This window comes from Maniola hyperantus, chromosome 14 (genome assembly GCF_902806685.2).
Source record: "Maniola hyperantus chromosome 14, iAphHyp1.2, whole genome shotgun sequence".
Taxonomy (NCBI): Eukaryota; Metazoa; Arthropoda; class Insecta; order Lepidoptera; family Nymphalidae; genus Maniola; species Maniola hyperantus.
In genome coordinates, this window is record NC_048549.1 from 12,755,576 (window position 1) to 12,773,365 (window position 17,790).

General features: G+C 36.4%; 2 protein-coding genes across 2 annotated transcripts in view; one reads left to right on the plus strand and one right to left on the minus strand.

Moving 5' to 3' along the window:
• The first annotated feature begins 2,864 nt into the window (after positions 1–2,864).
• LOC117988423 (TBC1 domain family member 12-like) overlaps positions 2,865–17,790 on the plus strand; it is a 63,969-nt gene continuing 49,043 nt past the window's right edge. Inside the window, exon 1 of the mRNA XM_069503090.1 lies at positions 2,865–3,718. Within this exon, the coding sequence (XP_069359191.1) occupies positions 3,297–3,718 (422 nt within the window). The 5' untranslated portion in view covers positions 2,865–3,296. The remainder of the gene's footprint in view (positions 3,719–17,790) is intronic.
• On the minus strand, positions 4,528–6,531 carry LOC117988431 (polyprenol dehydrogenase-like). The gene is made up of 2 exons (XM_034975577.2): positions 5,827–6,531; positions 4,528–5,004 (listed from the first exon to the last, which is right to left on the minus strand). Exons 1-2 carry the CDS (start codon positions 6,529–6,531, stop codon positions 4,660–4,662), a joined length of 1,050 nt encoding a protein of 349 aa, XP_034831468.1. The 3' UTR covers positions 4,528–4,659.

The window sequence follows — 17,790 nt, forward strand, 5'->3', positions numbered from 1 at the left end:
GAGATTTATTGTCACTTGTTTATTTTATAGATCACACCCGTGTATCATTTGTTCACATAGAGTCATTGGTGGTCACCAGGAGTTAATAGACATGTCTCTCACAGATGCTGTGCATCATCACATGCCGAATAATAGTACAAGTTTTACAAAACAATAAAACTTGTATTATTTGAGCAGAGATGATGCACAGCATCCCAATAAGGCCTCCTGGTGAGAGACTTCTATGAGGAAAGCAGGGCGAGCGCCCCCTACCTGTGACCACGTGACTCACAACGAACGGAAGTGCTTCTCATTGGTTGACAACTTGACGGATCGCTCTGATTGGTGGAAGAACTAAAAGGGAAGTACCACGCACTCTCACAGATGCTGTGCATCATCTCTGCTCAAATAATACAAGTTTTATTGTTTTGTAAAACTTGTACTATTTTTGTAATAGTTTAGTTATCCGCGTCCGTGATCCGTGATAAATTTGCGGCCGCGGCGTTGTACGAATATTTATAACAGGAATGAGACACCAAATAAATTATTTTCATATTGTGAGTGTTGTTTCATTTTAAAACTGGAGCCTCTATGAATGTATATAAATATCTATGGATAAACCACGCCTAATACAAGCCTACAGTGCGACAAGGCTTTTTTGGCACTTGAATGACATTGACAGGGGGGCGCTGTTGGAGAACAAAGGCTTAGAATCTTAGAATACCTATTCAAACAAGAACAAAGACGTTAGTTCCGATTTTCGCCACGCGCTATGGTAGCCCGTGTCGCACTGTAATACAGTAGTTGTTATTTATTAGGTACATACCATATTAAATGTAAAAGTCGCATCGGCAAAATTCGTTTCTTTAGATATGGTTATATAAGCTCAACCTCTCCGACAAACCATGCGATCGCCAACTTTTCATGCCGGCTCCACACAAACACTCCAACATGTGACCAACGTCGAAATTGTGGAGTCGATCAAAAACAGAGTCACTCATGTAACGTTTCAACCTCATGAACTATGGAGGATTTTGAAGTTATAGGTGCTTATGTTAGAGTGTATATAATAATTATTTTTTTACTTATTTATCATCAACCGATGGACGTTCTGCTGCACCTAAAGGTCTCTTGTAGGGACTTGAATACGCCACGGTCTTGCGCCGCCTAAAATCTGAATCCAGCAGCTCGTTGCGACTCGCCTGTGCCCTGTTTATCAAACATTACAAGTCTACAAGCTACAAGTTACAAGTTACAAGAACTTTTTTACAAACTCTTGTAAATTATGTTTATCAAATAATTTCACAAGACTTGTAGGATTTTACAAGACTTGTAGAACTTGTATTTTTAATTTATAACACTTTATTTTTGCTAAATTGCAAAATAATTTTTCAACCGTAATAAATGACGATAAAATAGAAATTACGGTACCATAACTAGTCAAGTTATTGTTAAAAATAATTTTATTTTTCAAATAATTTAATTTTGTGTTAAATAACCTATTTGTAAAACCTGTTGCTTCTTATTTTACTTACCTATCTACTTTTATTTATTCTATTTCGGTACACCAACAGAAAGTACCGACACAAAAAGTTTAAATTAAAAATATTACATTCTTTTTCATGAATTAAGGTTAGACTTAAAATTTGAAAAAAAGGATAGACTTTAAAAATTTTCGCTATTCGAATTACACTGCAAAAAATGGCGAAATCTGATTCGAAAGTTACAATTATTCTTCAAGTAAGTAATTCGTGACAAAAAAGATATTTTATTTGGCGCATTTACTGATAAATTATCTAAAGACCAAAAATAGCAGAGTGGAAAGAGATACTATTGCTATGTCAGTCGCTTGGACTTGTATCTGCCGAAAAAGATTATGCCAGCATACTCGTATGTACATGAGACACGTTTTGGTCAAATTTAAAAAGAGCAGCATTGATAAGTTTAATAAAATTACACCTTCGAATTATTTTATAGTTATTTTACCTATTTACTACTACTTACTAGGTACTAGATAATTTAATTATTCTTTTATACAATATCATACTTGCATACAACTTGTAAAATAAATTAAGAGTCAACGGAGGCTCTCCAACTTTTTCGTTACAAGTTACAAGCTAAAAGTTACAAAGGCATTTTTGATGAACAAAACCACAAATACAAGTGTGAAAAACACTTGTATTACAAGTGATATTACTCGTAGCTTGTAGTTTACAAGTGTAGTTTTGATAAACGCATTCTTGTAAAAATGCAAAAATTTACAAGAGAAACGCTTGTAATACAAGACTTGTAACGTTTGATAAACAGGGCACTGGTCTTCCGTCAAACTAGTGGGGGGTATTTCAACACTGTGCTTTCCGGTGCGAGGTTGCCATTCCAGTAGGTAGGTAGGTAACTTCTATTGGTTTTTCGAACTATGTGCCTTGCCCATTGCCACTTCAGCTTCACCCATAGATTAATTATTGGTCTCGCTATGATCTATGGCTTCACCATTAATAACTGCAATGCTTAGCTGCAATGTGACTTCATTATTCGCTTTCCGTACAGCGTGACGTTAATAATTATATGTTAAAAATAAATAAAATTCACGATTTTTTTAAATTATTCTTTTTAATATTGAATTCTAGCCCCGTAAACGATTGTAATATTATAATGTTCATTTGTATAATTTTTGTTTTCGCATTGCTGTAATAATTAAACGCAACTCTACAAATTGACACTGACACTACTACAAAGAACGTCAAAGCAAAGTCAAAGACGTCAAGAGGTATATAAACTGTCTAAATTAAAATGAATGAACTGTCTAGAGCTTTACTTTGCTTTAGATACCTTCTTGACTTGGTTGAGTTATGTTAAATCCCATTACCGAGGGGAGTAGTAAATGTCAAATTTATTTACAGTAGAAAGGAAAAGGTAGTGGGTGTGTTGTTTTGCTTTATGTTTTTAGTTCCGTAAAATATAATTATCTTCTTATTATAAAAACTTAGTGTTAGTCCTAGTAATAATTTAAAAACTATAACAAAATAATAGTGTAAATAAATTAGTAAATTATCTCCGTCAGACAGTAATCAAACAGAATCAAAAATATTTGCTTTCCATTACTTTGTGATAAATTATTTACAAGTATTGTTTTCGTGATATGTTTATAGTAAATACTTAACCAAATTAAGTTAACGAGTTGCAGTGGTCAACGTTTGCGAATCATTATCATTATGCTAAACGATGGCATTAACCACAATAAAGCGAAAAATGTTTTGTGCGTTTATCTGAAAAATGGATGTGGTTTGTGAACGCAGTTCGATATTTGAATCTCCGCAATGTCGACGTCGTGCCAAAAAAGTGGGATGCGCCTGAGTGAAGCCTTAGATAATATACAGCTCGCCTATAATCCTATTACGAAACAGTTGCATTTTGTAAGCCCTAAGGTTGAAAAATCTACTGAGGAATGTGCGGACGATATTGACAAGTTGTCAAAGAAGAGTAGTTTTAGTGATGAAGGTAACTTCTCCATATCAACGTGTGAGAAAAGTGACACCAGTGACTCTCCTAAGAGTACTCTTCAATGGGGCAGTGTGAGTGGTCACAAGAGAGGCAAGGATGGTGGGTCATTTTCAAGTACTGTGTCGAGTCTGTCCGAGTGCTCTTTGGGGTCGAGCGAGTCTAAAGATGACCTCGCGGAGGTGGGCGTGCAAGATCACGGGAAGCTGAAGAAGAAAGGCTTGTCTGGATTCTTTAGCAGGTCAGTTGATTTCAACTATAAATTAAATACCTACCTATAGTTATATATTTTATTGATTGTTCAGATTATGTTTTGTCTGCCATATTTTAAAAATATATCTCAAATTTTGTAAAACGCGCTGATTCCATATAATTTTTGTTCCATAAAAACTAGAAACTACAAATACTCTCAAACTGTCTAAATATTTTTTTTTTTAACCTTTCTGTCCTTAATTATTTAATAGATATTATGGTGTTTAGATATCACTATAGTATTATGTTCAAAGTCCAAATTTCAGTCAATAATATGAAGTGTTGAAAGTTTTGAAAATCCATACTAATATTATAAATGTGAAACTGTGTGTGTCTGTCTGTCTGCTAGCTTTTCACGGCCCAACAGTTTAACTGATTTTGATTAAATTTGGTATAGAGTTAGCTTACATCCTGGGGAAGGAAACTTTTTATCCCGGAAAATCAAAGAATTTCCCCAGGATTCTTAAAGGCCCATCCTTTTAACCGATTCATATGAAATTTGGTACAGAGGTAGCCTGCATCCCGGAAATCGACATAGGCTTTTTACACCGGAAAATCAGAGAGTTCTCACAGGATTTTTTGAAAACCTAAATCCACGCAGACAAAGTCGCGGACATCATCTAGTTCAAAATAATTCTGTTATAATAAGAACTTAAGTAAGTATTATTAAAACGATACTTCATACTGCGCTTGTAATAAATTAAAGTGGAGAAAATTAAATAAAACTGACAGTGTATAAAATTTATTCAATAAATAACATTGTTATAGCTATAAAAAGTGTACATTTTATAAAATTAAGATACTTATGATTGAGATACTTAATATAAAAATTCAAAATAAGCAACATTTGAGCATGCTAGCCTTAAAATTGGCCTTGAGTTTGGGGACGGCCCATATTTACTGTAAATCTGCCTCCTGTACAAAAAGTCCTTAGTTTCCAAAATTCTCTGCGTCAACACCAACCAACTCACACGACAACTTAAAAAGAGACTCTTGGTGTTTTTCATTCTTAGAAAATCTATTACTGATACCCCCTTTACAGTTAGCCATGTATAAACCTCCTTTTTTCAAAATGTCATTGTTAAAACAGGCATAGAGTACCGAGATTGCTCCTTTTTCTGGCGTTTTGAAAAATAGCTTTTTAATCCAAGGGAATTTTGAGAAGTTGGATTTTTCGAATAGATCAGTATCCACAATTCCTGGGTGGACAGAGTAGCATTTAACTGGATAGTTGTTTTGTTCTAGACGCCTGTTGAGGAACCGCGCTGTCATTATCTGAAAACAAATAAAATTGTTAAATACTGCATAGATTGAAGATTATCTTTAGGTTCAGAGTATGTATTGTTTACATAAAAACGATTTTTAGGGTTCTGTACCTCAAAAAGAAAACAGAACCCTTATAGGATCACTTTGTTGTCTATCTGTCTGTCAAGAAACCTACAGGGTACTTCCCGTTGACCTAGAATCATGAAAGGCAGGTAGGTAGGTTTTATAGCAGACAGGGGGAAAATCTGAAAACCGTGAATTTGTGGTTACATCACAAGATTGCTATATCAATGGAGGTATCATATGAAAGGGCTTTACCTGTACATTCTAAAACAGATTTTTACTTATTTTTAGGCATAATAGTTTTTGATTTATCGTGCAAAATGTCGATAAAATACGATTGTAGTACGGAACCCCAGTGCGCGACTCTGACTCGCACTTGGCCGTTTTTTTTATGATAGTGTTGTTTAAAATATGTTACAAAGATGTTATTTTATTTTGCATTTATAACTAGAAAGCCAAGTTTATGAACGCAAAATTCATAATAATATGCTCATAATAGGCTTGCAAATTTTTCCGTAGTGCAACACCAGCACCTTTCATAAATATTAACTAGTACCTACAATTATTTGTTCTAGTAAGAATTATAGCTCAAAACGAAGTCACAGAATACATTAATGAGGAAAATTCTCAAGCTTATTAAGTATGTATTGTAACTGTTGTTGAGGCTCAGAGTGAATTATTTTTAAGCACCATAATATAAAAAAATTGCTACTTATTAAGTAATTAAGTGTTTAATTATGTGGTTATGAAGCTAAAATTATTTATTACCTGTGCCAATTTAGATTGTGCATATGCAGCGGTGGTATCATAATGTTCCTTCATATTGATATCATCAAAGTTTATTGTCCCTGGATAATGCCCGCATGATGTTACATTCACAACCCTTGCTGGATCTACTTTACCACCTTTTTTCAACGCTGGCAACAATAAATGTGTTAAATAGAAGTGACCCAAATAGTTGACAGCTAACTGACTTTCGAACCCGTCTTCTGTAAGCTTGTAATCTCCGAACATGATTCCTGCATTGTTTATCAATATATCAATTTCTGGGAATGTTTTCAATACATTATTGGCGAAATCCTTAACCGATTTCAAAGATTCCAAATCTAATTTGTACGCATGAATTTTGTCACCATTTTTCATTGTCTCCACCAATGGTTTTACGGAATCTGGGTTTCGTACTCCCATAATAACTGTCATGTTTGATTGCAAGAGACCTCGTACAACTTCAGTGCCGATACCTCTCGCTCCACCGGTTATTACGGCGATTTTATTTTTCGCGTCTGGCAACTCTATTTTGTTCCACCATACGCTTATCCAATCGTCGATAAGTCCACCTGCGCCCGCTCCTTGCATATCCAAAAAACATCTCGCTTCACTGAGTATGTGTTTGACCGGTTTATGTCTATTTACGTACCAGTATATAGCCGTTGCAGCGGTTATTGTTATCGCGACGGACGTTATCACGAACATTATAACTTTAAGGTTATGCTGCGATACGAAGCGACTTGCACACTGGCGGCTTTCACTCGAATGGAATCCTCTACGCTTTCTCTTCAGCGTCCGTATGTATTGTACCGTTAGTTATGACTGTTTACAGACACAGAACCGCGTTAACTAACTGTTTATTTATGTATTTATGTTAGAAACAAAATAAACTGAACAAAGATTTCTTCTACTGTGTGTTAGGTAAAGGAAGTTTGCTTAGCTGTTTTCTTCAAACCAGTTTTCCAGTTTTTAAATTTATTCTTCTACTCCAGTTGTTGTATCATCAAATACTGATTAGTATAGAGGTTGGAATGTTACTGGGCAGTGGGCCCCTATTATGTCTGTCTGCGAGACCGATATCGCATGCGCGTTACGTCATTGCTTCGCTAAATAACTTTGGTACTGATTCGCAAGGTCCTACCGGACGTTTCAATTATGCGTCAACCATTTACAATTTAGTCGGAAAATATTTACGAACGTTATGTAAAGTTCGATCGATCCAGTATCTAGGTTATCGGTAGGTGGGTGATTTGTTTATTTAATACGATACGATTTGCTCTATTAAGTCCCGTTGACTTTTATGCCTCAGGCGGCAGGCCTAGTTTCAAAGCCCAACGTTTTTGTCGGCCATATTGACATTTAATTCTATACTACCCTCAATTGGGATAAATTGGAAATTCGATTCATCTTAAGATCACGACTAATAGATTTTATATACCTAAATAGGATAGTGTGTTTGTTTGTTAGTTTATCCTTCAATCACACCACAAAGGACCAACGGATCAATGTCATTTTTATGCATTTATATGTACGTCATGACCTTGAGTATGATAAAGGCTATTTTGCATTTCGGAAAATCAAAGGATTCCTATGGGATTTTTAAACCATCCACGCGCACGAAGTTGCGGGCATCACCTAATTTTCTGTATGTGGGTAGGACCGGAAGTAGGAACGATTTGATTCCGCTTATGATTACTTACTATCAAGAATTATTTGTATAAGGTACCTATATATATTATGTCGGTTTCACACACTTTTAGACTGTTCAATAGCCAACGTAACTTTGCTCACACATGCCTATTAAAATTAATACACACTTTTACAAAAAATACACGGTTTTTCCGTTACGTATCTTGTTACGTAACACTCTTTCTTCGATTTATTTACGCTATAACTGTAGTTGTATTTAGCTTTAGCTTTATTAAGCGATAGTGTAAATCATTGTACCTATCTAATCAAAAAGGCTTACGTATAATCAATCGCATAACGCATTCCCAATCGAAGAATTAACTCAGGCCTATCGTTTATTTATTACTGCGTCCTACTCCCTCGTATAGCGTATTTACATAAGTGAAAACAAGATAGAGACATCACATCTTCAACGGTGTTAGCATTTCGTAGAGTTCACTCCACCGCTTGCATTAATTAATCAAAAAGCAACGCGGCTCCTCCCCTCGAATGAGAAATGCTATCGACAACGTTCACTGTGCCAAATTACTGGACCACATGGTCCGGCACAACGCGTCAAATTAAGCGTAAAGTTTCTCGCATGATTTTGATCGTAAATACTTCGAAGTTTTATGTTTTTTTTTAAATCTTAAATATAAAAAAAATATCCTGAATTGTTGATTCCTGAATTGATGATTTAGGTACATACTTATACCTATCGTAGTGACGAATCGCTATCAGTAGTTCAATTACAATTTCTGTTATCTAACCCCGCATGAAACCTGAGAACTTTTCCATTAGTCCTCGGTATTGTATCATGCATAATTTTATTTTGGTATCTGAGAAAGAGTTGACGGACGACCGACGACGGCAGCTGGAGTCATAACGTTCTCGAGTAAAGACCGCGACTCGACTCTCGACTCATGGTAGACGCTGTGGGGCGCCCCGGGTTAGGTAGGGACATGACACTGTAAATTTCTGGTATGAATTGGCCGACATTAGGCCAGGTTGAGGATCCTTAAAAGAGGTCTATAATGTGCTCAACAGTGGATACATATTGCATATTAGCTGCTGATGATAATGATAATAAAACTACAGGGCAGTATCTTCTTCAGAACGTGTTACTTGTAGAATAATGATGGGTCTTTGATCTGTTACCTTACAAGCGGCGCGTGACGATATGCCAGATTATATTAATTCCGCTGCAACTGCAGTAAGAACAGCTATTGGAATGTTAATCTTCTGAATAATAAATTCCATTCGAATAGATTCGAAATCATCTCTTTGAATGATTATGTAATTTAAGAAGATTGTACGGAATTCCATGACACAGAGGAAATAATAAGCAGCTTAGGTACTTAGCTTTTAAAATCCATACTAATATTATAAATGCGAAAGTGTGTCTGTATGTCTGTCCGTCTGTCTGTCTGTCTGTCTGTCTGCTAGCTTTTCACGACCCATCCGTTTAACCGATTTTGATGAAATTTGGTATAGAGATAGCTTGCATCCTGGGGAAGGACATAGGCCTAGGTACTTTTGATCCAGGAAAATTAAAGAGTTCCCACGGGATTTTTAAAAACCTAAATCCACGCGGACGAAGTCGCGGGCATTATCTAGTCTGAAATATATTTTATTTATGCTAATATAAAAATGCGAAAGTCTGATATGTTTTCACGGCTCAGCAGGTGAACTAATTTTGACGAAATTTGGTATCTTTAAAATTAAATCAAGAGTGAATATAGAGAGAGAAAAGTCAAAGTTTAAAAAAGTTTAAGGGCGTCTGGCAGGAGATTGCCACGACACTGATGTGTCTGGCAATGCATGACGTGATTTCTAGTACTGTTCCGAAGAAAAAAAAAATAGACGTCTTTACACTTTGAACTAAGATTTTTTACATCTTTTATCCCAAAACAACCACGACCAAACTTCATAGTCGCTGATCGTTCCACCCTGTGTTGGGTACAATACACAGAGAAACTTCCAGCTTTTTATAAAATAACGAAGGTCTGGCCCTCTTTATAGTCCAATGGGCATCAGACAAGCAAGCTTCATCTGACTGCATCTTCCAGTACCTACCATTAGTTGTGATGGCAGTTAAGCGCAGAAAATAACATCACATTTATATAGATCTTTATGGGTAAACCCAATATGGTATTGAGAAAAACCCAACGCATTGCATGCATGCATTCAAATATTATGATGACGTTAGACGGCTAGGCGTTATCAAAATTCCGGTTAAATAGAAGGAAGATACAAAAATTTAAATCATGTCAGTTACTTAACCGAATAACTTGATAAAACAGTTATTTAAATAATTAAGTAATATGTATTATCTTTTGATACGAAAATTAGCTTATCACGAAGTATAAGTTATCTTTATCTACTTTATCATAATTATCAGTCATCCAATGTTATCAATTAACAAGTAGAGATGATTTTCAATGGTTTGTACGAAGACATAGCTATCAATACAGTTTAAAGAGAATTCTTCATATAGTCGATAGACTTAGGATGAGATCTATGTATAGAACGCATTTTGACTTTGCTCAGACTTAATTTTGAGTTAAAACGAGACATATTTATGTGAGAGATATACATCTGTCTCATTTTAACTCTGTTCTGTGACATGCGGGTGTGCGGGGCGCCTCCCCGCCTCATAACATTGCCTTTTCGACCTGTCGCGTACTATAGGTACTATGACAGAAAAGCCGGCTCAGCCGCAAACATCAAGGGCGTCATTTCACTGTATTGTATTTTCGCTGTGCTATAGGTATTATTTGTTATGAAGGAATCTCTATGATAACTGATAACAGAATGTAAAGTAGGAAATCCTACTATGATCCTAGGAAGTTTTCATGCAGCAATTATTTGCCTTTCATTGAAACAAAGACTTTGTTTAGGAGGTTGTGATGTTGCGATATTATTTTTATTTACAGGCAATTACTCTTTAGTCTTTTTCCACCTGCAATATTTTGAGGGGTGGTTCATACTAGTCAATAGCAGAAACTGACTAACTGTCTAATCGATGTAAAGGTGAAACAGCTGTATCTAGAATATAAACTTGAAATTTTGCACGTAGCTTCTATCTACAGAGTTATTTGCGTTGCAAGAAGGGATTTTTAGAAATTCCAACGCGCACCGGGACTTTCAAAATACTTTGATTTACTCATTATTTAACAGAAAAATAATTATATATTGTACCTACTTCTTCATAATTATTATCCTGAAACTCTTATGAGTTTGTGTTATGACTTTATGAGTCATGACATTGCACATTGGACTCTTTAAACAGCTAAAAAATTATAACTTTTAAACTACTCAATAGAATTTTACAAACGACTATTTATTTGAAATAAAGAAAAAACTGATTGACGAACGTACCATCGTGTATCTCAAAGCGCGATCCGCCAGAACGAAGACAGGGAGTAGGTATGTAGATTATGTTATAGTTAAAGAAAGAAACCATTTTCAATAATCACCCGATCGAAGCCAAGGCGGATAAGCTTGTACAAAATAATGTAAACAACAAGAAGGTCCATAAAACTTGCCTCGGCCAGCGCATTTCATTGAAGGCTATAAACTTTGAAAGCGTCGAAAGCAAAAGAAAAGTAAATAAACGCCGTCAGCGCAGGTTCGTGGAACAATGCGCTATAAAATTAAGCGGACACGATGCATGCGTAACGTGGAACGTCTGGTGCCCTAAACCTGATACTCGGCAAACCTGTTCGCTTATAATACGCTGACCATGTAGAACCATACACTCAGTACCTACATGCCTTAACAGAGGACTCTCCATCACTCGTTCCATACAAACGTAGTTGCAATGAACCAAAAGCTTAATTTGCTATAATCCACTGAAACAGGTCGAATCTGTATGGTGCAAAATGCAGCATGCGACATGCACCGCCCGCCCTCCCACTGCTAAACATGCAGGAAAAAGCAGCCACCAAGCAAGCAATACGCACCACTACCACGCAGCACTACACAAATCCCAAAACACACTCGACGCACGTTTCGCCCCGACACCGGAGCATCCTCCTCATGAGATGTAGACCTTGCAATCCAAAATTGCAATTTGCAATCCAACATTCATCATGATCATCATAATATCTAAAGGTATTTTTTGTCCCAGAACAAGACATTTCTGCCCCAGGTTCAGGGTAGTCTAAGCTAGTCTCTTATATTTAGTAAAGCAAGTTACACCTATATCCGATAGGTCATTTACAAACATAAAACGTAGAATCGATAAGTTTCGTATTTGCGTGGTAAATAACAGCCCATTGCGTGAGAGGTCGACCTCCATCCGTCCAAACATAATATGGCAAAAACCACGTAAAACGTTGCAAAATGAATCGTTAAACATTTTCCTGTCTCGTCTGGCGAGATAAATCTGCGTTAGTGCAGTCTCGTGGTCCATTTCAGTTAGCTTAAAAGCTTTCTGGGAACCGACATCAAATAAACCACTCGGAATTTTATTTCCCTTTCCCACAAATCCCGGTTAACTACAAAAAGTGTTTCTCCGTAGGTAGGTATAGGACTCCCGACTCCCAATAGGGGTACCTATCAGATTTTATGTGAAACTAGTTGATGCCCGCGACTTCGTCCGCGTGGACTTAGTTTTACACTAATTATAGATAAATACAGAGACTATAGTGGGAAAGACGGATCTTTCGGAAACAGAACTCTTCAAAAGTAATGTGCTCTAACATAATTATTCTAAATCACTTTTGGTAAAATTTATAACAAGTAATTTTTTTCAACAAACTACATTAAATTGAAACAAAAAGATAATTTTAATAGAACCATCATACAAACATTACGCACACACACACACACAAGCATACACACACTGTTGTTATTTTATTATTGTATATACATTTATTCAAAATCTATTCTGTTAAAATAGTTTTAATTATAATATTAAGTAATCTCTTTTGGCCTTCTGTTATACCTAGATTTAAATTTAAATAATAATTATGTATTTACGCTGTTGATTACTTTCAAATAAACAAAATAAATAAATAAATATCGCTGGTTTTCATTATCCCCCATATTTGCACATTCAGTGTAAGTGAAGTAATTAGTAGCATTGTTTCTGGTAATGAGTAATGCATGGGTCGTGCTTTGCGTCTGGTTTGAATTCATTACCAGTTGTATTCAATATTCACCTAGTCATATCGATACTGAGGATCACGTCATTCAGGAATCAGGATACATAATGCCATGTTTGCGGAATTCGCGCTGGTTGGCTTGTTTTGTTATTGATGATCGATAGCTTGACCGCTATTCTTTTTACCCGACTGGCGAAGCCCAAAATTAGGGTTATGTTTTTGATTTGTGTTTATGTAGGTATGTATGTCCGTTCCTATGTCCGCTCGTAACTACTCAACAGCTCAATCGATTTTGATAAATGGTACGTAATTAGATTTGTCTTGATGGCGCTAGGCTAGTGTCACTGGGTACATAAAATTGAAAAAAAAAATCAAATTGGCGGATTTTATGTGCTTTAATTTGTAATAAATACAATGCAAATCGCATTCGGGGGTTTTTGAAAACTTTTAATAACTTGTGTCAGTAAGTACCTAAAGATGTTAAAAAATTAAGAGTAAAAAAATTTGGTAGGTAATCTGTTAGAAAATTTTATGAACTTCGGTTTCTATGTGTATCATGCAATTGCCAAAATCAAATCAAATAAAACATTGGGTAAAAACAGCTTTTATATAATATGTATATCAAAGATCCATTTTATTCTGTCGCAAACTATTGGCAACCAACCAAGCCAAGCCAGATTAAAAATTTAAACACACTCGAGTTTGGTTAGTTTTCCTGTTCGGATTCTTGTGGGATTCTTTGATAATTTTTCGACTTCCTTATTATCTAGCTTCTCTTTATCATACTTAATCACATTAAAAAAGAAAGGTTTCTCTCAAGTAGGTGGAATAATTGTGTAAGTTAGCTTTAGGAGGCCGGATACACTAAAAGATTTCAGAATTAAATTCAATTAATTTCAGATAAAAGATTACAGCTATACAGATGAGCCTCTTAAATGTATTAATAATAGCAATGCACTTTTTCGTCCGGTGTCAAATTACGTAACGCCTCAACCGAGAACGCAGCAGGTGTTAAAGTGGTTCCACGACCATGATAATGAAACATGAAAAAAAAAGCCGACCATGCGCGAGTCGGATTGGCACACGAAAAGTTCCGTACGATCGTACAAGATACAACACTTTTATGTGCAACACTGGAAGGTAATTACGGACAGCGTCATTTCCATGTGATTTAGTAAACTAATTTGTTCGTGAACACATTTTAATTTTTTTGTGGTGTAGGTAAGTCGTAACTACAAATTCACGGTTTTCGGTTTTTTTCTTTATTTGTTCTATAAGACCTACCTACCTACCAAAATTTATGGTCAACGGGAAGGCACCGGCGTACGTTCTTTAGAGTTCCCGGAGCCTCTCAATAATGCGCTGAGGAGGGCCACCGAGGGGGTTTTAGTTAATCCACATAATCCGACTGGCTATCTTAAAAAGATTTCCCCCTCGGTAAAAAAAAAGGTCAACGGGAAGTACTCAATAGGTATGATTCCCTTTTCTTGATAGACACGACAGACAGACAGCGAAGTGATCCTATAAGGGTTCCTTTTTTCCTTCTGAAGTACGGAACCCTAAAATCCCACATAACAAATCAAAGCGCCGTCGATGATAAGCCGAAAGCATTTACTCACGATGCTATTAACTGTGAATGGGTCTTATAGCTTTAGATATATGGGGGAATCTCATTATATCCAATGTAAATGGACTTTAGAAAAAAAATTATTAACAAATAAATTCCGTCGACATGAATAGTTATACTATTTAAATGTCGATGGAATTCACTAAAACGGGACACAAAGAAGAAAACTCAATGATTTTTGTCTTTTTAGGATTCAGTATCCGAAGGGTGCCAACGGGACTCTATTACTAAGACTCCACTGTCCGTCCGTCCGTCCGTTTGTCAGTGGTGGTCTCTTGAACCGTAATAGGTAGAGAGTTGTCATTTTCACAGAATCTGTATTTTTATTGTCGCTATAACAACAAAATTAAAATAACCGCCATGAAAAAGTGTTATTTCTTGTACGATGGTACGGACCCCTTCATGTTCGAGTCGGACTCGCACTTGACAGTTTTTTTTATTTCGGTCCTGGCAATTAAAATTATTATTTGAAGGAGAAAGAGAAATATTTGCGCAAGATGATTCACATGGCAGAAGGTTTAGGAAAATCTAAGCTACTAGGTACTAAATGCAAGCTATGCAGAGTACCTACCTTATAAACCTTGAGCTTGTAGTAAATACGACAGTAGTTCAGGCTAGGAATGCGAATTCAGTTTAGTTTACGAATTTACGATTTCTTTATAACCGGATGTGTACCAATGTCACTCGTTTCAACTAAGAAGCAATTTAGTGTTTGCTGGTATTGGTCCTTAACCTGAATGACACAACGAAACCGTATTACCTAAATACCTACTACCAGTGTGAATGTGAACTAGAGTGAGGGAACTCTCGGTTTGATCCTGAATCTAAGTATATAAAAGGAAAAGGTGTCTGACTGACTGACTTACTGATCTATCAACGCACAGCTCGAACTACTGGACGGATCGGGCTGAAATTTGGCATTCAGATAGACATTATGACGTAGGTATCCGCTAAGAAAGGATTTTTGAAAATTCAATCCCTAAAGGGGTGAAATAGGGGTTTGAAATTTGTGTTGTCCACGCGGACGAAGTCCCGGGCATAAGCAAGTGTAAATATGTACCTACTACCGGAGTGAACTAGAGTGAGGGAACTCTCGGTTTGATCCTGAATCGACGTTATGTCAAATATTAGGCTATGGCGACGTGAAATCAAAGAAAAATAGGGCTACTTTAGGGATACCTGCGCCAAATGTACGAACATTTGACGCCTGCCAGTGACGTCGAGGCCTCGACGTTTTATTTCAAGTTCCCTAACTATCGTGAACTACTACTTAAAACAAATGAGACCAACGGATATGACATAAACTCTGATAATCTTAAAGTTGCGAAATCATTTTAGCGTTTGAATTGAAGCCCCATTCTCTATTGTGATGATTTGACAATGGTGACAAAAAGCGTGAGCATTCTGTTGGATATAAACATGGCAACAATAGCATTCCTCTCGTCATATTCGAACTATACCTGGGAGTGTATTCGAATTTCGATCTTTTTGTATAATCTGTGGTTTTATTTATTTGAATGTTGTTCAGAAGGCCTGCCGCCATAGTTTGACTTTGTTAGCTGCAATGTGGTAATCCCAATCACCTCTGTTTGGTGGACTCTCTCTCACTAACTATTGCCTGAAATGCATTGTCGCCATAAAATACAATAAATCCGGCCAATCACATCAATTGAGATTGTAGCAAAGATTGATGCAGCTTAATCGCAATTGACCAGCTGGATTTGTTGTCAACTTATCACTTTTATCATTAGTTCATTTTTAGAGTCTGATTCTTTCTCGTTCTCCATTGTAGTTAGTTTTATCAGTATTTGCCATGTCATCCTTCAATCCAACACCCTTATAGCCATAATCTAAGCTAACACCTAACAACGTTGTTTCTTTTTTACCTGCTCTGTAGTAGACTCCATCCTTGACATTTCCAGAACTAGAAGACAAGGCAAACAGATTTCGTGCAATCTAGTTAGTGTGTTAGAAAGGCTAGAACAATGATTTTGATAGATTTAAATTTAAATTTGGGTACATTACAAGGAAGAGTGGTACCATCGAACACCTCGTGGTACAAGGTACCTATCGACTGTCGACGGCACTGGTGTACGGAAAAACTTATTTAAAGTTTATGAATGCACCAAACTTGTTGTAAACTGTAAATAATTCTTCTTTAATAAATAAATAAATACAAATAAATACAAATACAAGGTCGAGTGGAGGGCACACGTCCGCGTGGGCGTTCCCTAACTAGGTGGACGGACTTAATCAGCTCTGCAACAAACACGCGTGTCTCCGTGTGTGCACATAATGCCAACAACAGAAGTCGCTGGAGGGAGATCGCACGAGCAGCAGTGAAGAATTCATAGCCACGACCACTCTGTCAAGAGTGAACGATTGAGAAGAAGAAATTTAAATTTACGGACTTTAAAACGCACCACAACTAACAGCACCGTGGTGCGTTCTAGCTCTAAAGAACCTAAGTATAAGTATAGAAATATAAGTAACAGTAGAAGTAGACTTGTGGTAGCCTAGTTATTCGCTAATACCTCGGTATTAGTTACCTACTACTTACCTTACCTAATCACTAAGCTTATGTTAATTGCGGTCATTCATCGTAGGATGCTCGTATTACCATTCGTCAAGTGCCATATATACATATTATACCATAGACGATGATTAATGTCCTGACTCATAAGGCTAAGAAGTCATAACAAAGGTTATTTTGATAACTAAGGCAATAGTGGCAATACGTAAGCTCGGTAATATAAGGCAATTATAATTACGTGTCCGGTCCCCGGTACATAAGTACTTCCGATGACTATATTGGTGACTCTTAAGAAGATATAAATATAACAGGTATATATTGCGCGTTATCTATATATATAAAAGGAAAAGGTGACAGACTGACTGACTGACTGATCTATCAATGCACAGCTCAAACTACTGGACGGATCACGCTGAAATTCGGCAAGCAGATAGCTATTATAACGTAGGCGTCCGCTAAGAAAGGATTCTTTAAAATGCAACCCCTAAAGGGGTAAAATAGGTGTTTGAAGTTTGTATGAATGTCTGTCAGTTTTGAAGTGTCTATAAAGATAAAGAAGTTTTGTAGTTAATATTTTTGCAATTAGCAGTATGACATATTTTATTAAGCTCATGTTAAAATCTCATAGTTAAAAATCAAACCTAAGGGTGTAAAATAGGGGTTTAAAATTTGTGTAGTCCACGCGGACGAAGTCGCGGGCATAAGCTAGTGCTAAAAAAATTCAATAGTAAAATAGCCGCGCCTGTTTCTTCTGACTCATATTGATTTACACGGACCACTTTGATATTTGGACCCTCCACACTATTAAGTCGTGATTCAGATTGTTTTGTTGGAGCAAAAAAATCTGTGTCCATAGTGTCCAATAGCTCTGTGCAAAGGCCACATTGACTAGATAGTAAAAATATGGCAAAAACACTCTCTCTGCGTCGTATTTCTGATTTCCGAGGGTCCCGCGACTCGTAACTCCTTTCCATTATGCATATCATAATATGGAAGAGTATGTTATATGTAGGAGTTTTCTTGGT